The sequence below is a fragment of the Malania oleifera genome, chromosome 7 (genome assembly GCF_029873635.1).
Source record: "Malania oleifera isolate guangnan ecotype guangnan chromosome 7, ASM2987363v1, whole genome shotgun sequence".
Lineage (NCBI taxonomy): Eukaryota > Viridiplantae > Streptophyta > Magnoliopsida > Santalales > Ximeniaceae > Malania > Malania oleifera.
The window spans coordinates 91,022,676-91,046,984 of record NC_080423.1 but is presented as its reverse complement, the minus strand read 5'-3'; the positions used below and the strand labels follow the sequence as shown (position 1 = coordinate 91,046,984).

Genomic DNA, 24,309 nt, shown 5'->3' with positions numbered 1-24,309 from the left:
ATATATTCAAAAGATAAGGAAACACAATATATGCAATTAATATGTTTATTCAAAAAAAAAAATTTGGAAACAAAAAATAAGGAAACGAAATATTTACGATTAGTATACAAAATATCTATAATTAATATGCTTATTCAAAATATCTACAATTAATATGTTTATTCAAAATATTTGGAAACAAAATATCCACAATTAATATTCAAAAAATTAGGAAACAAAATATTTTTAATTAATTAAGGTTATTTACAAATTATGGAAGCAAAATATCTACAATTCATCAAAGTTACTTACAAATTACAATATTCACAAAATAAGGAGTAATTAAAAGATTTATTAAATTTGAACTTGGGATAATTTCTAATTAATTAATGGCTCGACTCTCTAATGTCCCCAGCGGAGTAGCCCAGCTGTCGCGAGGTCCCGGGCAGCGAAATTAAAAGTTATTTAAATATTTTTAAGGAAAATACATGGAATGTTGGAGTCGCCACTAACCTTTAGTGCGGTTAGAACACATGATTACTACCCCGTTAGGGGTAGAATCGGTCTACATTACCAGAGTTGAGGTCGGGAGTTCGGTTACGCGAGAAGAAGGTACGAGCACCCCCTACGTGCCCGTTCTTACGAACGGTACCTAATTAATTTGAAATTATCCCTAAGTTAATCTAATAATTCTTTAAATTACTCCTTCTTATGAATTTATAAATACACATAAAAAAATAAATAAATAAATAAATAAATAAAAATAAATACAATATATACATATATATATTCCCTCAGAGCTTAGGGTACGTGATGCCCAAAGGCTCATACCCCCGCAATAAAATCATAGGGATATAAATACGAAAATACTTAATACAATAATACAAAAATACTAGAAATAGTAAATATTGTAATACAATAGAAACATAGAAAATAATATATATATATATATATATATATATGATAATAATAAGGCTAATACATCATAATGATAATACACTACATGTAATAACTATTCTACTATGATAGTGATACATATATATATCTCATAATATTAATAACATATAAATGTTAAAACAATATTTTAATATTATATATCATAACACGTAAGTACTAACATTGTACAATAATAGTATTATTAGAATGATAATATACCTATATCACACTATTAGCAATAGTAATACACATATATTATAACAATACTACTAGAATACTAATACACATATACCACAATAATATACATATCTTAATACGTAAATATTAATATTATACCATAATAATACTACTATACTAATAATACATATATATCATAATTTTAATAACTATACAATATGATAATAATACATTTTAACAAATACATGCAAAATCCCTAATTCTAAATAATCAAAACTTTAACATAGCACTAACAAAACCCTAATATTAAGAATAAAGGAAACATTTAAGAACTCGCCAATAAATCAAACCCTAAAAGTTAAAAACAAACATGGAAGCAAATAAGATGAAATTATTGAATTAGCCAATCCCTAAAATAAATATACAATATATGCAATAATATTTATGGAAATAATTGAAGCCTTACCATTAATGTACAATAAAAATGTGGAAACAAATTAAACCCTATAATACACATGCAATATATACAATAATAGAAACTATTACACAAGTAATATTACCGAAAGCAATTTAAACCCTAAAGTTAATAAATAAAACACGCGACAATAATTATGGGGATAATTTAAAACCTTACCATTAATATATTATGACAATATGAGAGACCAATCGAACCCTAAATAAAGCATATGATGAACAAAACCCTAAATATACCATTAAAACCCTAAATACAACACGTAATAATTTAAACCCTAAATACACAATATATACTAAAATAAATAACATACCACAAGATAGTAAACAACAATAACATAGATACCCTAAATAATAAATAAGTATATCACAATGATTGAAAATACAATGATAATATAAACACTTTGCACCGATATTCAAACGATAAATATGGACATGTAATAAGGTATTAAAAAAAATAATAATCCAACAATAATACTAATACATATAATAAGAGTCTAAACATGAAAGCTATATATTACAAAACAAAGACACTAAATATTACACATACCTGCATAAATAAAAAACAAAAACAACAAAACAAAACAAAAACCCGAATATTAGATATTAGTAAAGACCAAAATTAGAAGAGAAATAAATAAAAACAGAATAAAACAAAATGACAAAAATAAAATGAAATTGCATGCCTGTGTGTGTGTGTTCTGTGCAGGGAGACTCACCGGGGACTTACCATGGGGGGGTACCACCGGAGTTAATGGGCGGCGACGGTGTCGGCGGCTGAGCAGAGAACTTACCAACAGAGGGGCTGGCAGCGAGGGGCACTGGAATTTGGGAGCTGCCAGGCGTTGATGGTGGTGGTTCTTCGCAGAGGAGAGGAGATGGCGCGTGGCTTTGCTGGAGGCTGGAACAGAGGACTTCTGGTGGTGTAACTTGCTGAGGGAATGACGCACGGGGCAGAGGAGTTGCAGAGGGGTCTGGTGTGGCTCGTGGCTGTCCGGAGGTTGCTGCTGGAGGCTGGACGACTGCGGGAGTTGCAGAGTAGAGGGGCTGCGGTGGCTGTGGAGGTTCGGGCGTGGAGTTGATGGTCGGATGGAAGCTGGGCTGGGGCTGTTGTGGTGTTGGCCGTGAGGTAGCCTGCTGCAGGGATGGTCCTCGGATTGCAGCGATGACGGTCTGTTTTGGTTCCGTCCTTGCGGCACTCTCCTGCTCCGGGAATGCGTGTGGAAGATGGCGATGGCAGTAGGGGGGGCAGTTGCTGGTGGCCGGAGTTGAAGATGGGAACCTTGTGAGGACCTTTGGCCTTTCTGTGTTACGCGAGGAGCTGTAGGAGGTCGGAAGAAGAAGAAGAAGAAGAAGAAGGAAAAGAAAATTTTTGCTTCGTTTGCTCGGCTGCGCCCTCGCCGCTTGACCTCCGTGTATCACCCTTATATAAAAAAAAAAATTGACGACCCTAAAAACCTTTTGTTTTTGATTTTCTTTTTCTTTTTTCTTTTTTTTTTACTTTTATTCTTATGGTAATAATGAAAAAGGAAATAATAATAATAATAATAATTATCATAATAATATAAGTATCCATAAGATAATAATAATAATACTGCTACTATTAATAGTAAATACTAATAAATAATAATGGTAAAAATAATAAAGATAATATCAATAAAATAATAATAATAATAATAATAGAGTAATAATACAAAAAGTAATAATAATAATAATAATAATAATAATAATAATAATAATAATAATATAACAATAAAATAAATGGAAAAGAAAAATAATTATAGTAAATTAAAAATAAAATAAAGATAATAAAAGTACTAGTAATAATAATAAAAATGAAAAATAATAATAATAATAATAGCAAAATAATAGTAAAGTACTAATAATATAGGAAAATAATAATAATAATAGTAATAATAAATAATAATAATAAAAAAAATAACAATAATAATAATAATAATAATAATAATAAAGTATCAATTTTGAATAAAATAATAATAATAATAATAATAATAATAATAATAATAATAAAGTATCAATTTTGAATAAAATAATAATAATAATAATAATAAAAATAATTATATTAAATTAATAATAACAATAATAATAAATAAATAAATAATTATAAGAAAGTAATAATAAAAATACTAATAATAATAATAAAATAATAATAAAAAGGGAACCCCTTGTTCTATTTGGCTAGGGCAAAAATAGGGTGTCTACAAACCGTATTCACATAAATTAATAGATATGTATATAAGACACTCCCTCTGACAAACACATCATTTACTTCCCCATGGCATGGATTGTGCAGCCCGAAGGATGGACTATTGTCCTGGGGGATCCACCTAGACAATAGTCATCTGTACTCTCCACTAACATACTCCGCGGGTCTATGCAGCTCCAACTACAAGTCCGATTGCCCTGACCCAGGGGTGCATTCACCTCACGTAGGCAAAGGACAAGGCCACCCTACACTTCTCAGCACAAGTGTGGGCACACATGACCACATAACAAATCTTTAGCAATGGTACCGTGCTCACAATACACTGGTCCCCAAGGTTCCTAAAACATATCATGTAATTTAGATAATAGAAATCATCATTTAAAACATCAATTCACTTATATTCTCTATTATTCCAAAACTTGGCCTCCGGCCACAAAATACAATCCAACTAAAAGTCATTTAAACAAAACCCTGTCCCTCGGCTGTCAAATCAAAGTCCTGCATTTTTTACTAGTAGTTCCAGTTTTTTTCACAACAATTCTAATATTTCAAAATCCCAAATCCAGATATACAATAATCTATATAAATTAAATCATCTGCCATACAATTTTCAACATTTTAATATATCCATATAAACAAACAAGCTTTCCACTATTCATTTTATTCAAATATACCATACTATATATCCTAGGTTTGTAAAATCCATTTCGAACGGTTGGTTTTCAAGATAACCTTTAAATTCCCAAATAAATAAATAAATTTATATAAACATAACAATTAAATTGATTCAAATTTCATAAAATTTCTAACTTAACTTAATCCCCTTACCTGATTCCTGAAAAACCCAATAACACCTCGGCCTATACCCCAGGCGTTCAAAACCCCTAAAACCCTGAAATTCAAATTTCAAAACACTACTCATATCAATCCTTAGAGTAACTTTCTATAAAATTCCCCTAGGCTTTGAATACCCTAATAGCCTAATAAAGTCTAAATTATTAAACTTACCTTTGATTTAGGATTGGTACCCCGGAGCTCCAATTCGAAAATCCACTTCAGCTAGATTATAGAGAATCTCCCCACGAGTCTCTTGTCAATTTTTGTTCATTAATTAAGATTATAATTTAAGAGAAATTAAGGTAAGTTTGAGAATTGACCTTTGTTGGCCTAATTGGTCTTTTCAATCTTGTTTTGATGATTACAAAATGAAGGATGTTTTAATATATGGTGTTGAGTGATTTGATTTAGGTAAAAGGACACTCATGGTTGGTATGCTGAAGTTCAATGTTAATCTAGTGGAAGCTCCTCACAATATTGAAATCAATGAAGTACAAATGAAGAGGATAAAGGCCTAACAATTCTTAAAGTCAAAAGTAAACCTCGAGAGGCTGAAGAACTTAGTGTATAAGGAAACCATGATTAGAAGGACAGTTGTAAGTACTTCAAAGCTAAATACTATCTAGACATATGTGAAGCTCTTATAAATCAAAACAAACTAAGAAACACATTTTTGAAGACCCTAAAATATGTTTTTGATTAAAAGGCCTTAAAGGAAGAAAGTTTTTAAAGTTAAAAAGGAAAATACTGAGAGCCAGGAAACTACCCTATATAGGTAGGCAATTGCCACAATTTAAAAAGAAATAATTTAGGAGGCAGTAGGGTGCCAAGCAACTTCCTGAGCACTGACAGGCGCTTAGGTGGTCAAGCTATGTGACTACTTGTGTCCTGGCAGATGACTGCCAGTCTTCTGGGTTTTCAGTTTTGACTATGGCAAGCGACTGCCAAGTTGTGGCAGGTGATTGCCACTCAGAACAAATTTCATATCTCAATGGGAAGTTTTTCAAAATTTTGAATATCAAAATTAACTCAACAATTTAATAATTTTTCAAATGTTACCAAATTAAATGATGACGTTGTGTCTATAAATACCTCTTTGGGTAATGAAAAATAGAGAGAGCATACACAAACAAGACAAGTCTAAGAGATCAAATACACTATAAGCTAAAATTCTTCCTGCGCTGAAATTGTCCTTAAGTTCCTTTGCTCATATTATTTTGTTAGAGAAAAAATCTACATTTTTTGGTGGATTGAAAAATCAAAAGCTTGGTTCCGAGTTGCAGTCAATTCTTTTTAAAGAACCATCGGTGACTTCTAAAACTTTAGAGTTTCTGTTAGCTTTACCGCGATCCCAAGAGGGGGGGTGAATTGGTATTTTAAAAATTTATCTCCTAGGTATTCCTCCTAACAGCAGTATGTTCACAAGCCTATGGTCAATCTAGTGCAGATAATGTAAATATACCAGAAATTAAATAAAGCAGTTTAAACAATCACACAAGCACCAGAAAGCACTAAAGAGGGGATGACACGCAGATATGTTATCGAGGTTCGGCCAACTGCCTACGTCCTCGCCTTGGCTAACCAATACAAGGATTATCACAATAACTTGCTCACTTAAACGGGTGGAGCGGCACCTATACACACCAGGTCAAATTACCACAGGACTGACCTCAACCTTTACACCAATCCTTAGCGGGTTGGATTACTGCCCCCTTAGGCTACGCCTGGAATCTCTCAAATATACAATCAAAAGGTACAATACAAGAGTGCTTTCACGTAAAGCAGATTTGTACCACTAATGCGCACAAACACAAACACCACAATTGATTTAATAATGTAAGCTTTGTGTGGTCTAAATATTTCAACTCTCAACTATGTTTTCTATCTGTGTAGTAAGTACGTGAGAGTGTCAATAATAATCTGTGTACCTCAAAATATTCAATCAAACATGTTTGCACATAACACCAAGCAAGCCTTAAGAATATCAATAAGAGAATATCTCAATCATACGAATGTGTATATGCTTGGATTGCAGAATAGATAATCTTTGTTTTCGGCAAATGATATAGATACTTGTATAAATAATACCACAAAGATTAGTGTAACAAGCACAAATATCTTTTCACAAATAGTTCAATAAATTCCACAAGATATTTGAGTAAGCTTGAAGTAAGTTTTTGCAAATCGAATACAAATACAAACTTCCAAGGATACTGCAATAATAATGCAACACTCGGAAGTTTTCCACAGGTCTTCTTAGAGTAAGCTTATTAGCAAAGCCTCCTAAGAAAACTTAGGTTATGCTCTCGAAGAAAACTTGATTTAAATATGCAACAAATAAGAGAGCAAACCTTTAAGCAGCAATACTCAATACACTTACAAATGATTTAGATAGATGAAGAAGGTAAGCTTGACTAGGTTTCAAAAAGAGTATGAGTAATGAGAAGCAAAAAATAAGTCTTTTCGCTTGATAGAGATTTTCTTAATCTTTTTGCTAATCGGTACTTAATCCACCAAATGAAAGGGTATATATAGACATACTGAAAATTTTGACCGTTGGGGACCTATTAGGGATTGTTAGAAAAGATTAATGACATTTAAATCAATTTAACCCTGTTTAAAATATTTAACCGCAGTAAAAAAAAAGAGCAACCTGAGAGGTCCGGTCTACCAGAAATGATTCGGTCGACTAGGACTCAAATGGCTCGGTCGACTAAGGGACTTTTGAACTGAAGGGCTCGGTCGACCGGGGAGGGAGATTTCCCAAACTTCCGAGGTTCGGTTGACCGGGCCATTTTGAACTGCATGGTTCGGTTGACCATACCGCTGGGAATTCTCTAGAGGACCCTCCGGTCGACCAGGTAGTTGGAGTACAAAAGAGGTCGGTCGACCAAGAGGTCAAAATGTTGACTCTCAGGTGGTTCGGTCGACCGGTAAGAAATGAACTATGAAGTTCGATCGACCAGGCCTTGGTCAAACTGTTGACCCAGGGCCGGTTCGGTCGACCAGGCCAAAGTGAACTGTGTTGGCCAGTCGACCGAAAGTGCACCAAGTGTGCATTTCGGTCCCGTATTGAACCAAACAAGTCCTATTCAAGTGTCTAACAAACATATGTGTAAATGTGTGTTTCCTATGGGCACTTGGGGTCAAAATCGAAGACACCGAAAAAGTCCTGTGTCGATCGACTGAAAGGAATACCCTAAGGTCTTTCTAAGGTTATTTTTTATTTGTATCTGGTTTGAGCTTACAAAATAAATCATGCATGTGATGTGTGTGCTTATTACAAACCGAATACCCTAATTACTATTACAGACAAATTTCACTAAGATTATTACAATTAAGATCAAGAGTTTGTCTTCAAGCTTTTGTGCTTTCTCGTGCCATTGATGATATACTAATATGAACCTACACATGAATTAGATATTTATTAAATACAAGAGTATTTGTCATTATCAAAACTAGGGCGTGACCTATAAGGTCAACAGTTTCTTATGTTCTATTTAGCTTTGGTGTTTTGAAGTACAATTTAGAACTGAATTTGTACAATCTGCTCAGAATTTTGAGAGTATTTTTTGTACATAGATATACTTCTATCTTCTTGTACTTTGAACGATTCAAAGGTTTGTTGGATCATTGGACCAAGCACAGGTCAGTGCTTGAAGAGGTTTCTCTTCCTGAAAAAAAGGGTAAATTGTGTAAGGTTTTTGTTCCACCCAAAAGAAACAAGATATAGTAAATTCCTTAGGTGGTTGACCTAAGGCGAGGACGTAGGCTGGGTATGAGCCGAACCTCTTAAAAGTGGTGGTGTCACTCTGCTTTCCTTACTCTTTTTTAATTTCAACAACGATATACCCTGCATGGATGTTTAAACTTTTAATTATAAAGCAAACTCATATTATAAATTAAGTAAACCCAAAAGCTAATTTGTTCTTGGGCTTGCGGAAACCAAAAGGGAGTATGTTAGTTAATCGATCTTGCGGAAATCGAAAGGAAGTACGTTGATTTGTTAACACCCAAAAACTTATTAGCTGAAGGTTTAATTAAGTTCTGATATTGAAAAAGTGTTTGGATGTCGTTGTAATATTCAAATCTAGTAGGAGTTGTATATTCATATACAGGGACTCTAAATATTCCAATTGATTTTTTATTGTGTGGTTGTTGTGTTTGAATGGTAAATTAATTGATTGTATTTTTTGATTGTGGATTGATTAGAGAAAATAGGAGTCTATGTGGATTGCCCCATTTACAAAAATACAAGTAATCCTTAAAAGATTGTTAAAAGTGACAAGAGTTCTCAAAAAGAATCAAAGAAATTTTAAATAACCCAATTCACCCCCTCCCCTCTTGGGACTACACCTTAGGTTTCACTTGGTATCAGAGCCCGGTTATAGCAAAACCTAACAAGTAGTTATACAAAGATCAAAATGGCACAAATAGGAGATGCTCCCTTTGGTGAGGGTCAATCCTCAACTAGGCCACCCATTTTTTGTGAATTAAATTACACCTTTTGGAAGCAACGAATGAGAATCAACCTTCAAAACATGGAATGGAAGGTATGGAATGTTGTCAAAAATGGAAATTTAATCCCCACTAAGCTAGTTGATGGAAAAGAAGTATCTAAAGAAGATAAAGAACTAAATGACTCAGATTAAAAAATGTTGCAAATTAATTCAAGTGCAATAAACACCTTATATTGTGCACTTGATGCAAATGAATTTAATAGAGTAATGGTGTGAAAAACAGCCAAAGAGATTTGGGATAAATTGGAAGTAACCTATGAAGGCACGGTAGATGTTAGGGAAAGTAGAATCGATATGTTTACCAATGAATATAAAGCTTTTAGGATGAACTCCGATGAAAGTATAACAAGTATGTACACTAGGTTCACCCATATCATAAACTCCCTAAGTGCCTTAGGGAAAACTTATTGATCCGTAAAATTCTATGAGCATTTCCACCTATTTGGGAACCAAAAACCACAGCCATTACGGAAGAAAGAAATCTTAAAACAACTTCCTTTGATGAACTCATAGGATCTCTTCTAACCTATGAAATGATGTTAATGGGATGTTAAAAGAAAGGAGCACCGAAAACAAAAATAAGAAGTCCATAGCTCTAAAAGCTTTGAAATAATATTCAAGTGAGGAAGATAATGAATCTAGTGAATTAGAAGATGAGGACTTAGCTCTCATAACTAAAAGACTTGGAAAATTCTTAAGAAGAAACAAAAAATTCGCTAGAAAATTTAATGGATCAAAAGCTGAAAAAGGAGAAAGCAATAAAAAAGAATACAAAAACAAAAATGATCCTCCGACTTGCTATCATTGTAAAAAAGTCGGGCACATCAAACTGGAATGCCCACAACTCAAGAAGGAAAAGAAGAAAAAGAAGCCTGCAATGAAGGCAACTTGGGATGACACTAGTTCGAGTGAATCGGAAAGTGAGCCAAGTGATCAAGAAGTAGCAAACATGTGCTTCATGGTGCATAACGAAGAGGTAAACTCTTATTATTCTCTCTCTGAAGATTTGCGTAATGAATCTTGTAGTAATTTGTGTGAAAGTATGCCCTCTTACAAAGAACTTCAAGCTAAATTACTCTTTCTACATAACAAATTTATCAAAGTCTCAAAGAGGAACACTAGCTTGAAACAACAAAACGAAGCACTTAGAAATCAACTTGAATCTTCAAAACTTGTTAAAGAAAAAAAAGACTTAAAGATTGAAGAACTTGAGAAGAAAGTAGAAAACTTATCTCAAGAATTAACTATGTCTCAAGTAAATGAAGATAGTAAGAAAGTGTAAGAAATAAATGATCTTAAAAATCAAATTCTAGAGAAAGAAAAGGTCATCTACAACTTTACCATAGTGTTAGCTTTGGTGCAATCCCAAGAGGAGGGGTGAATTGGATATTTAAAATTTATCGCCTAGGTTAAACCAGATAAACAGTATTACTTAACCTAGGGTTTGTTTATACAAATGTAAACCTAATCATTCACAATATAACATACACGTGCAGTAAGTAAATTGCAGAAATGAAAGTGAACACGCACGATATGTTATCGAGGTTCGGCCAATAGTGCCTACGTCCCCGCCTCTAACTCGCAAATCAGAGGATTCCACTAATGGCTCACTTAAGGGTGGAGTGGCACCGTTTACAACCAGGTCAAATTAACACAGGGCTGACCTCAACCTTAACCAGGTCAATTAGCGGGGCTGACCTCAACCTACACGTCTTAACAGGACGATGCACCTAGCTTTCCTAACCGGGTCTAAGCCAATCCGGGACTATTCCAGGGCTAGTCTCCCTCTTCAGGCCCGTGCCTGAAAATACAACAGTATTTGAAATACAATCAAATGGTACAGTGATTGTGCTTTCGTGTAAAGCAGATGAGTACCCAGATACGCACAGTATAATCAATACACTACCAAAAGATAGGATTTGATAAGCTCGATGTAGTCTAAGTGTTTACTCTCAAATATTTATGCAAATATAACAATCAGTGCGTGAGAGTGTAAATGGTATGATCTTTGCGTCAAAATAATATTTTAGTCGCAATGCACAAACAAAGATCACAAGCACACTTCAAATATCTCAACAAATAATATTTCACAATATAACCACAAGAAATATTCAAAGATGGTTTGCAAAAATAGTTATTTGATCTTTGTATTAAGAAAATATTCTCAAGCAAAAAGTATAGTAACAAAGATCTTTAGCACGCAAGCAAATATCTCAAAATATTTTTCTCAGGATAAATCACAAGAGATATTTGAAAAAGGATTTGTAAAATATTTTTCGCAACCAAAACTCAATATGAATTCTTGAGTATTGCAATGAAAATGCAAAACTCAGAAGCTCAAGGGAGTTTTCCTATGGAAGGCTTATTTATGAAGCCCCCTAGGAGAACTTGTAGTTTACTCTCTATGAAATATAGATCACAAATAAAACAACCAAAAGAGAGTATAAGCTAGACGAGATAAGCACAAGAATACTCTTACGAGGAGGTATTTGCAATATAAATGAGTAAGAGTAGGAGTTTAAAGCTTGAATATGAAATATGGGCTTTTTGAGATTGAGAGGATTTTGGCTAATTATATTTGCTAATCTCCTCCTAATTATTCCAAATCAGGGGGTATATATAGACTACCCTTAAAATATAACCGTTAAGGACACATATGGGATTATTAGGAAAGTTTTATTATATTTTAACCAAGTTAACCCCGTTTAAAAATATTAACTACGGTAAAAATTAAGGGACAACCAGGATTGTTTCGGCCGACCAGGACTCAAATGGCTCGGTCGACCAGGGCTATTTTGAACTGAGTGGCCGGTCGACCGAGGAAGGCGATTTTCCAAAATTCCGAGGTTCGGTCGACCGGGGCTATTTTGAACTGAAGGGCTCGGTCAACCAGACCGTTGGGAGTTCTCCCAAGACCCTTCGGTCGACCAGGTAGTTGGAGTACAAAAGTACTCGGTCGACCGGGAGGTCAAAAAGTTGACTTCAAGGTGGTTCAGTCGACCGGGGTCAAATGAACTACATGGTCTCAGTCGACCGGGCCGTGGTCAACATGTTGACCCGGACTGGTTTCGGTCGACCAGGAGGAAATGACCTGTGTGGGTCGGTCGACAGAAAGTACAAAACTTGTACATTTTTGCTCTTTTTCAAGCATGCAATTATTTAAGTCAAATATTTAAACATGTGTATGCATGAGTGAGTGTCCTAGGGTCAATTCTAGGCCTTTTCAAGACACCGAAAAAATCCGGTGTTGGTCGTTCGGTCGATCGAAGAGTGTTCCCTGAAGTCCATCTATGGTCTTGAGCTTATCGATCCTTCCATGCAGGTAAGACATTAATTATTACAGACCATGTTCTCCTAATTACTGTTACAGACCCAAATGAATGATTAAATTACAATACAACATAAATAAGGTCTTCGGGTCTTCACTTCGTGTCTCGTGTGCGTGCACCATAGGATACGTTCGATCGGTCCTGCACACAAACTCATCAAACCATTAAATACTAAAGTATTTGTCATAATCAAAATAGGGTATGACCCAGAGGGTCAACAATCTCCCCCTTTTTGATGATGACAAATACTTGCCTACTTCTCCCCCTTTTGGCAACAACAAAAAGGGGATCAAATAAACATTTAAGCACATAGGCAAATGATCATCTGAATACAGAAAATGTTTGGGAAAAGGTTTTTAGAAAATTCGGCAGCATGTCGTTTGAATATAGAACATTTCCCAAAAAAAAATCTGTAAATAAGTGACCTGATTGAGTAATATATATTCAAGACGTCTACAACTGCTTACTCAAATAGTCCAGTGTTCTCAAAAACATTAAATAAAAGTATAACTTTCAGTCATTCAAAAGATAGAATAGTCATGCATTTCATAGCACAGACAAATTCATAGAGTATAAAATCAATGACTGATTTAGCAGTTATGCACACAAACTCTATAACATGTTATAAAAATGATTTAAATGACATGAAAGACAAAATTAGACCATGAATATGCGCAAACTATCTGCAATTTAAACATATCATAAGACTCGTGGAAGATTTGAGTTAAAGGCACACAGTATATGATACCAAACAAGAAGTTTGAGCATAAACACAATCTAACTAGTTCGCATGCATTTTTATGTGTAGGTATAGAACCAGTTATGCGACTTTAAAATAATATATGTATATAATAATAATAATGATGAAGCAAGAGAAAAAGTTTGAGTTTTGAAATTAGTTCTTGCCATAAAGTAATAAATACATATATATATATATATATAAATATATATCCCCCTTATGATATTTGCAAGATGGTGTTGGGGGTAGCTTGCAGAAAGGAAGCTTTAATTTAAAACAAGCAAGCATAAATTTTCTGGTTTTTCAATTAAGACATACAATAGTATATCCAGAAAATCATAACCATGATGATCCTAAAGATTTAATAATTCACATGTGGGATCATATGGCAAACACAAACAATATGTGGCAAAGGACTATAAGTCAATGTAAGATTTTTACCAACATATTAGTTAAGCACATGCCACATTTGATTTGACACCATATCTAAGCTAAAAAGTTGGTAAGCATAATGTGATAGGCATTTCAATTTTAGATGCTCCCCCCCTATCAATTTGAGTTATTGCTTAGATACTGAAAATTACTTATACTTTGAAAGGGATTGATTTCATTGAATATGCCAAAGTATAAGTGAGCACACAAACCATTCTTCAACAACTATACTTGATGTCTATTAACAACATTCATCTCAAATCAGTATATTCATACCTATAGACAACAAGTGCATTAAAAAGAGATACTAAGGCATTCAATGCAACTCATGATCCAAAAACTTTTCATGTCAAAACATGAGACTTTACATGCAAGATATAATGTTTAGGGATATAGGAAGAGCCTCAATATTTCAATAAACAATAGTGATGCATGTGATACCTATAAGTTCTTTCTATAGGGTAGGTGCTCAGCTCTTTAAGTGTTTGATGATTATACAAGGATGACATTTAATTTTCAATTAGTTTTGACTCATCCTTTCAAAAATATTTTAACTTTAATTTTATTATAATCATCTTTAACACAAGGTTTTATATGGAAAAATCCTAGCAAAATTTCGGCAGCATGCCGTTTGTATATAGGACATTTTCCCATACAAATTGTACCTAATAGGTTCAAACAAGCAATTTATATTTCAGTTCAAGGCATACGTGAACCTATAATCCACTACCAGCATGCAATTCACATCAACTGCATCCGCCATGCAGGAGGCATTCTAAACTAAACATGCAATCAGGTAGTATAATCAACTGTCCATATAACATGTAAACCATCCAACTAGATATTATGAACAATAAATAACCATGGATGGTTAGAAATTCAGTGCAATACCCATATGGACATTTAGGCATGAAATAAATATATGAGGGCATTTTAATTTATATAATCATGAAAGAATATATGCTCCCCCTTAATTATGCGCTAATTCATTTTATGCCTTTACTTATTTTTCAGGTTCTTTAGGCCAAGTATATTAAGATTTTCATTGTTATATGCTTGGCTTTGGATGAATAGGCTTAGAGGACCAAAAAGGTCAAAAGATATATATCTTTAAATAAGCTAAGCCAATATTTGCCTCTTTTCTTATGATTTGCAATACATGAGAGGCCTAAGTTCAAATGACTTCATTTTAAGGTTCATGCATAGGTTTCTTTGAATTTTTGTTCCATCATATAGATTGAAACCTATATCAATTAAATTATCCATTTTAACTTAATTCATGAGAATGAAGCTCTTTAAATGATTTTATATAAAGTTTGAGAGCTTGGAAGAGAATTGAATACTCTTAAAGATTAAGCATTTTATTTAGGTTTAATAGAATATTCAAAAGTAGAACTTGTGTAAGATAAGCATTTTGAAGAATATGTCCTAACTTATTTTGGCAAAGAGCATTGTGGAGGATATGAATAACTAGGAACTCATGCTCTTTGGTGATTGGAATGTATCCTTTAGATATGATCATAATTTTAGAGCAAGGATACGAACCAATGAGACAGATGGATCTTTACCTGATATGATCGTGGTAAGGTAAAGATTTCCTATGGAAGACACAAACCAAAAATTAGAGGATTTATAATATAAGCTCAAAGGGAATTTTTGATTTAACAGTGAAACTTGAATCCCTTAGTGATTGCCTCTAATTTTAATTATGGAAGGATATCTTTTAATAAGCACCATAAATATTTGGAGTTGATGATTAATAGTGCTACAAGCCTAGAGTGATGACTAAACATTTTATTAGGCATTTAAGTTCAACGAAGGGTTTAGGATTAAATGATATATAGTATGAGATGGATTCCCTAAACCACAAGATAGGTAATGGACAAAATGTATGCTTAACTTTTAGATATTCATATTTACGCATGAGTTAAGCAATTTGAAATTTTAATACAAGGCAAAAATATCATGTCCATTTGGAAGTGGATTTTCATTCAAGCAACCAATAATTTCATATTTCAACCAAGGAATGTATGCATTAAGTTTAGATTGGTTGTATGCTTGGATTTGCATATTGGCTTGATTTTTCAAAATACTTAGTATGTAAGATTTTAAATAGTTGGCATATACTAAGATTTTACATTTTCAACCCCGAACCATTTCCTAAGCCTTTAGAAGATACTACCCCCTATGGCTAATCACCATTTCCTAAGCCTTTAGAAGATACTACCCCCTATGGCTAATCCTAAACGATAAGGAAGAATTATGTGATTATGTAATTCCTGTTTGAGCAAATTCTTCCTTGAATGTCAAGGAGTTTTCTTTCTTAACAACCCATATCATTTTTCTACTTTTTATTCTCGATGGGTTAGGACTAGGTGGTACTTTGACTCTCCAAACTTGTTTGGGTTTCACACCTTTTCTTTTAAATGGACAATCAAATTTTGTGTGCCCATTCTTTTTACATAGAATGCATATGGTGTGAGTGTATGGACCGGAGGAGGTACTAGCATAATGTTTTGATTCTTTTATAAAGTACCCCATGTATAGGTTCTTCTTTTTCTTATTTTCAATTCCATTAAAACCTATACCCTCCTTATCTAAGGTCATTTTTTGTGAGCCAAGCAATTTATCAAAATTTTCTTTGCCTCTAGTGAACGTGTAGATGATCTTAGATTGGTCTTCTATTTTCTTATCTAGATCTTGAATTTTTGAGTTTTTCAGTTCTTTGCAAACACTTTGAAGTTTCATAAGTTCTTTTGACATATTGTTTGCTTTATTCTCAAGATCATGGATATGAAGATCCTTTTCATTTTCAATTGTAAGTTGGGATCTTACTGCACTCAATTCTTTTTCCAATTTTTCATTCTTGTTTACTAATTGTTTGATTTTAAGGTCATTTTCTCTTTCAACAAGAACTTTTGATTCACATTCTTTCTCACATGCCTCATACTTGTTTTTCAAAGCAATATATCTTTTATTAGCTTTAACAAGTGACTTATGAGTTCTAACATATTCAACTTGCAATTCCTCATAAGTAGGCATGTTTTCACTATCAGTACTATTACATGATTCAGTATCAGATGCATCATTCAATTTATCACATGAATCATTACCAAGTTTATCTACTAAAGTAGAAGGAACAGAGATAACCTCATTATCTATTAAGGCAACAAAGCACTGGTTACCTCCTTCAGGATTAGTAGGGCCTGAGTCACATGGAGAGATCACATTGTTTTGCATAGGTGCTCCATATCTTCTCTCAAGTTCATCCCAGATCTGCTTAGCATTACTACATGCCATGACCTCACATAAAACATTAGAATCCAAAGCGTGCAGTAAAGTATTCATGGCATCAAAATTTATTTGCACTAAGTTCCTATCATGATCATTCAGCTCACACTCAGATTTAGGAACACTAGTACAACCAATGAATTTAACAGGTACACTATCACCCTGATCAATGACATTCTAAAATTTCCAATTTAAAGCTTTCACATACACAGTCATTCTGAATTTCCATACAACAAAATTATCACCATAGAATACTGGTGGGTGTGTGACTAACCTACCCTTACATGCATAGGATGCACTAACATGAGCCATCATGATCTTTTACTAAATAATGTTTAAATCTAAGTAATGAGGCTCTGATACCAATTGTTAGCTTTGGTGCAACCCCAAAAGGGGGGGGGGGTGAATTGGATATTTAAAATTTATCGCCTAGGTTAAACCAGATAAACAGTATTACTTAACCTAGGGTTTGTTTATACAAATGTAAACCTAATCATTCACAATATAACATACACGTGCAGTAAGTAAATTGTAGAAATGAAAGTGAACACGCACGATATGTTATCGAGGTTCGGCCAACAGTGCCTACGTCCCCGCCTCTAACTCGCAAATCAGAGGATTCCACTAATGGCTCACTTAAGGGTGGAGCGGCACCGTTTACAACCAGGTCAAATTAACACAGGGCTGACCTCAACCTTAACCAAGTCAATTAGCGGGGCTGACCTCAACCTACACGCCTTAACAGGATGACGCACCTAGCTTTCCTAACCGGGTCTAAGCCAATCCGGGACTATTCCAGGGCTAGTCTCCCTCTTCAGGCCCGTGCCTGGAAATACAACAGTATTTGAAATACAATCAAATGGTACAGTGATTGTGCTTTCGTGTAAAGCAGATGAGTACCCAGATACGCACAGTATAATCAATACACTACCAAAAGATAGGATTTGATAAGCTCGATGTAGTCTAAGTGTTTACTCTCAAATATTTATGCAAATATAACAATCAGTGCGTGAGAGTGTAAATGGTATGATCTTTGCGTCAAAATAATATTTCAGTCGCAATGCACAAACAAAGATCACAAGCACACTTCAAATATCTCAACAAATAGTATTTCACAATATAACCACAAGAAATATTCAAAGATGGTTTGCAAAAATAGTTATTTGATCTTTGTATTAAGAAAATATTCTCAAGCAAAAAGTATAGTAACAAAGATCTTTAGCACGCAAGCAAATATCTCAAAATATTTTTCTCAAGATAAATCACAAAAGATATTTGAAAAAGGATTTGTAAAATATTTTTCGCAACCAAAACTCAATATGAATTCTTGAGTATTGCAATGAAAATGCAAAACTCAGAAGCTCAAGGGAGTTTTCCTATGGAAGGCTTATTTATGAAACCCCCTAGGAGAACTTGTAGTTTACTCTCTATGAAATATAGATCACAAATAAAACAACCAAAAGAGAGTATAAGCTAGATGAGATAAGCACAAAAATACTCTTACAAGGAGGTATTTGCAATATAAATGAGTAAGAGTAGGAGTTTAAAGCTTGAATATGAAATATGGGCTTTTTGAGATTGAGAGGATTTTGGCTAATTATATTTGCTAATCTCCTCCTAATTATTCCAAATGAGGGGGTATATATAGACTACCCTTAAAATATAACCGTTAAGGACACATATGGGATTATTAGGAAAGTTTTATTATATTTTAACCAAGTTAACCCCGTTTAAAAATATTAACCACGGTAAAAATTAAGGGACAACCAGGATTGTTTCGGTCGACCAGGACTCAAATGGCTCGGTCGACCGAGGAAGGCGATTTTCCAAAATTCCGAGGTTCGGTCGACCGGGGCTATTTTGAACTGAAGGGCTCGGTCAACCAGACCGTTGGGAGTTCTCCCAAGACCCTTCGGTCGACCAGGTAGTTGGAGTACAAAAGTACTCGGTCGACCGGGATGCTAAATCGGATGAAGGCAACTTAGGAAAATTTGATGCTAAATCGGATGAAGGCATTTTTGTAGGATACTCCACAAATAGTAAAGCTTATAGAGTCTACAAAAAAAGAACGCTTACCATAGTTGAATCAATTCATGTAAACTTTGATGAATCTAACCCTTTTTCAAGAGAAGTCAAAAATGAAGAAAAAGATGAAACGTTCAAAAAGGAAGATGAGATAGAAATCAAGGAAGAAAAGGAAATTAAAGAAGAAAAATTAAAAGATGAACTCATAGAAAATATGGAATTTCCAAGAGAATGGAAGTATAAGAAAGATCACCCTCAAGAACAAATTATAGGTGAACCATCTAAAGGTGTGACTACTAGATCTTCACTAAAGAACCTTTGCAATCATTATGCATTCTTATCCCAAAATGAACCTAGAGATGTTGAAGAAGCCCTTAAGGATGAATCTTGGATAGTTGCAATGCAAGAATAATTAAACCAATTTGAAAGAAGCCAAGTATGGAAATTTGTACCCAAATTGGAAAATCATTCAATCATAGGAACTAAATGAGTATTTAGAAATAAAAAGGATGAAAATGGTATAATCACTAGAAACAAAGCTAGACTTGTAGCAAAGGGGTACAATGAAGAAGAAGAAATGGACTATGATGAAACCTTTGCCCCCATAGCTAGAATGGGAGCTATTAGAATGTTGTTAGCCTATGCTTCCTACAAAGAATTTAAGTTATACCAAATGGATGTCAAAAGTGCTTTCTTAAATGGGTATATTAATGAAGAGGTATATGTTGAACAACCCCCTAATTTTGAGGGTATTGAAAATCCTAACCATGTATTTAGACTAACTAAGGCTTTATATGGACTAAAACAGGCCCCTAGGGCTTGGTATGAAAAACTTAGTGGATTTCTAATTAAGAAGGGATTTTCAAGAGGAAAAATTGATAGTACCTTGTTTATTAAAAATAAGGAAGATGACATACTTTTAGTTCAAATCTACGTAGATGATATAATATTTTCGTGCTACAAATGAACATCTATGTAAAGAGTTTGCAAAATATATGCAAGAAGAATTTGAAATGAGCATGATGGAAGAGTTAAACTATTTTCTTGGACTGCAAATTAAACAAGTAAAGAATGAGACTTTTATAAGTCAATCCAAATACATAAAAGATATGATACAAAAATTTGGTATGGAAAATAGTAAACCCATAGGCACACCTATGAGTACCACCATCAGCCTAGACAAAGATGAAAAAGGAAAATCCATAGACACAAAGCACTATAGAGGCACGATTGGAAGTTTATATCTAACAACTAGTAGACCGGATATAATGTTTAGTGTGTGTATGTGTGCACGTTTTCAATTAGCACTTAAGGAATCACACCAAATAGCTGTTAAAAGAATCCTAAGATACTTAATAGGCACAATGGAATTAGGACTATATTACCCTAAAGACACCGCTTTTGAAATGATCAATTATTCAGATGCAGACTATGCCGGTTGTAAGATAGATAGAAAAAGCACAAGTGGCACATGCCACTTCCTAGGAAGATTTTTAGTTTCTTGGTTTTCCAAGAAACAAAATTACGTGACTTTGTCAACTGCTGAGGCCGAATATGTGGCAGCTGGTAGTTGTTGTGCACAAACTCTTTACATGAAACAACAATTAAGAGATTTGAATTTAAAATACACAACTGTACCAATTATGTGTGATAATACGAGTGCAATTAACATATCTAAAAATCCTATTTCACACTCAAGAACAAAACACATTGACATAAGACACCACTTCCTAAAAGATCATGTTCAAAAAGAAAACATCATTCTAGAATTCATCAATACAAATGACCAATGGGTTGATGTCTTTACTAAACCACTCTCAGAAGATAGATTTATAACTATTAGACGAGAGCTTGGTCTACTACATAATAGAGAAGTAAACTAAAAGGACAAGGCTTGATCTAAGTTTGTTTTGGGCATGTACTTTGATGTGTTGTATAATACAACACTTAGCTTGAATTTCTTTCCTTACTACTTGAAAAATAGGCTCATGATAAGTGATATGCAACATGTTACATGTGGATGTTTGAACAATTGCCATATTGAAATTGGTATTTTGAAAATCTAAGATATTAAGTATGAAACATGTTTTTTTAAAAGATCTTGACCATGTATGCTTATGATTGAGGAGTGTCTGATAATATGTTCATTTGAATATTTACCCTTTTTTATTGATGTCAAAAGGGGGAGTAGTATTTGAGCCAAAATTTTGGCATGATTGAGAGCATGATATTCAATCTTGGCATGATTGAGAGCATGATATTAAATTTTGAGCATGTTAAGTATGATAGCATGATATCAAAAAATCATATTTGAGCATATTGAGTATGATAAGAACGACAAATTGAGCGATGAGCATTGTCGCGACGTCCTGGACCCGGCCCAGAGAACCAATCTCTAGTTAAAAATGGGTTCGACTTGCGAACTGGGAAAAATGAATATGTATTTTGAAAATGTGAATTTTCGTGGAAAACGATGTGTGGTGGAGTCGCCACTAACCTTTTGAAGTGTGGTTAGAACACTTGATTGCTACCCCGTTAGGGGTAGAATCAGTCTGCGTCACCAAAGTCGGGCTCGGGAGTATGGTTACGCAAGGGGAAGGTATTAGCACCCCCTACACGTCCGTTCTTACGAACGGTACCAGATTAATGAAGAGTTTTCCCGAAATAAATGTAATAAGTCTTTAAAGATTACTCCCTTTCAAAAGTCAAAAAAATGAAAATACTATATAGGTATTCCCTCAGAATCGGGGCAATCCAATACCCCAAAGAGCCAATGCTCTTGGTCACAATCATTGGGAAGGAAAATCGAAAATAGGATACGAAATACGCTCCAGGGGATTTTGAAATCTATAGCTTTTTTTTAAAAGTATCAAAAATACTATTTCGGGAGGTTTTTGAAATTTGTTCGGGATTGTAATGATTTTTTCTTGTGCCTAAAAAGATATTTTTATGATTTTTCCTAAGTGTGAAAATGATTTTTGTGATTTTTCCTGAACTTTCAAAATAACACAAATGAAATTAGTTGAAATCAAAATGTGAAAATATTTTTGGAATTTTTGAAAATTTTGTGATTTTTGTGAATTTTATGGATACAACAATAATATACAAGCGAAATGGAGAAAATCGGGGTGAACCAGTTCGGGAATGGTGAGCCGGTCAAACATTGACTAGTTTGGGGAAAAACCAGTTTAAGGTCTTAGTCGAGGCCATTGATTTTTCGGGGTTTTCCAATGTTCTTCCAAATACAACAGAATTTTAGACAACAATCATGAAAGTCATGGTTTTAAAGGTATGACTTTAGAATGTATGTTTGAAAATTTTGAATGTAAGGAAATAGATCTAACATTTGCCAAACATGTTGGAAACTTTCTTGGATTTTCTTCAAAAATTTTCAAATGTAAATTAGTTTCAAAGCCTTAAAAATTTTTGAATTTTCTTTGACAATTTTTATGAATTTTTGTGTCTTTTATGAAATTTCTTTTTTTTTTTCTTTTTTTTTTATGGGTTAAAAAGAAGCTATTTAAATAAAATAAGAAATGAAATAGAATCAAATAAACCAGCAGAGGCCGGTTCAGGAAAGGGGGGCGGAGATGTAACATAGGAAGTGAAAGTTCATTGGTTTTACCTATCGTTTTTTTTTCCTTCGATCTTCCTTCCCTGTCTGTGAATCTGCAGGGGTTGGTCTACAGCGTCTTCCCGAGGGTTGTTCTTGAGCTCTTACTCGAGGCACTACGGAGTACCTTCTTCCGATGGGGTGACTCGGCACCGGTAGGAAAAGGGATCAATCGATCGCTTGATCTTCTTTCGTTTTCCTCTGCTCCAGTCTTCTTTTCCTATTGGTGAGTCTACTAGGGCCGCTCTACAACGTCTTCCCGAGAGTTATTCTTGAGCTCTGATTCGAGGCACTACGGGGTGCCTTCTTCAAATGGGGTGACTCAACATCGATAGGAAACGGGATCAATCGACCTCTTGATCTTCACTAAAAAAAAATTAGCTTCACAAACTCATGATAGAAAACTTCAATATTTGAAATCTTCTCCTTACTACCGCTAAGAGCTCTCCTCTCTTTGTGCTTGGAATGAGAGGGCTATTTATAGGCTTAACTTGGGGCAAGCATAGGAAAGAAGACATAAGGGAGTGATGATTGGGGGAAACAAGTATGGGGGGAAGAATGATGAAGGGAAATTAGCATGGGAAGAAAGGTAAAAGAAGATAACATGACATGTGGTGAATGCTGATGGGGGGAACAAAGTATAAGATGAAGAATGACGAGGGGCATATAGTATGGGAAGAATGATAAAGGGAGGAAACATGACATGTGGTGAGTGATGATGGGGGGACAAAATACGGGATGAAGAATGATGAAGGGAATATAGTATGGGAAGAATGATAAAGGGAGGAAACATGACATGTGGTGAGTGAATATGGGGGGACAAAGTATAGGATAAAGAATGATGAAGGGAATATAGCATGGGAAGAATGATAAAGGGAGAAAACATGACATGTGGTGAATAATGATGGGCGGACAAAGTATGCTTGCAATTGACAAATAATAATAATAATAATAATAATAATAATAATAATAATAATAATAATATAAGGGTTCTAAAAGCTGTGCGGAGCCCATCGAAGATGTGTGGGGCCCACGCGCCATGTGGGGTCCACAAGCCTTTTGAGGGTTATAGGAACTCGAGCTAGCAAGGCACCGAATATATGGATCTGAGCTAGCGTACCAAAGGAGGTAATGTGCATCAGATGTAGGAATCCGAGCTAGCATACCAAGAGAGGTGGGGCCCACAAAACATGTGGGGCCCAATGAAGATATGTGGGGGGCCCACAAGCCATGTGGGGTCCACAAGCCATTTGAGGGTTATAGGAACCCGAGCTAGTAGGTGCAAGCATGCCAAAAGAGGTAACGTGCATCGGACGTAGGGATCCGAGCTAGCGTACCAGAGGGGGCAACGTGCATCAGATGTAGGAATCCAAGCTAGTGTACCGGAGGGGGTAACGCGCATCGGATGTAGGAATCCGAGCTAGCGTACCAGAGGGGCTAACTTGCACCGGATGTAGGAATCCGAGCTAACGTACTAGGAGAAGTGGGGCCCACAAACCGTGTGGGGTCCAATGGAGATATGTGGGGCCACAAGCAATGTGGGGTCCACGAGCCATTTAAGGGTTATAGGAACCCGAGCCAGCAGGCACAAGCATGCCAAAAGAGGTAACGTGCATCAGATGTAGGAATCCGAGCTAGCGTACGAGAGCGGGTAACGTGTACTCGATGTAGGAACCCGAGCTAGCGTACCAAATGGGGTAACGTGCATCGAATGTAGGAATCCGAGCTAGCGT

At 34.7% G+C, this 24,309-nt stretch overlaps 1 protein-coding gene across 1 annotated transcript in view; it reads right to left on the bottom strand.

Annotated features, from left to right (window-relative positions):
• Nucleotides 1–24,309, bottom strand: part of LOC131160927 (extensin-like) — a 40,700-nt gene that overhangs the window by 9,040 nt on the left and 7,351 nt on the right. The window contains exon 2 of the mRNA XM_058116800.1: nt 2,294–2,884. Coding sequence (XP_057972783.1) covers nt 2,294–2,884 — 591 coding nt within the window. The remainder of the gene's footprint in view (nt 1–2,293; nt 2,885–24,309) is intronic.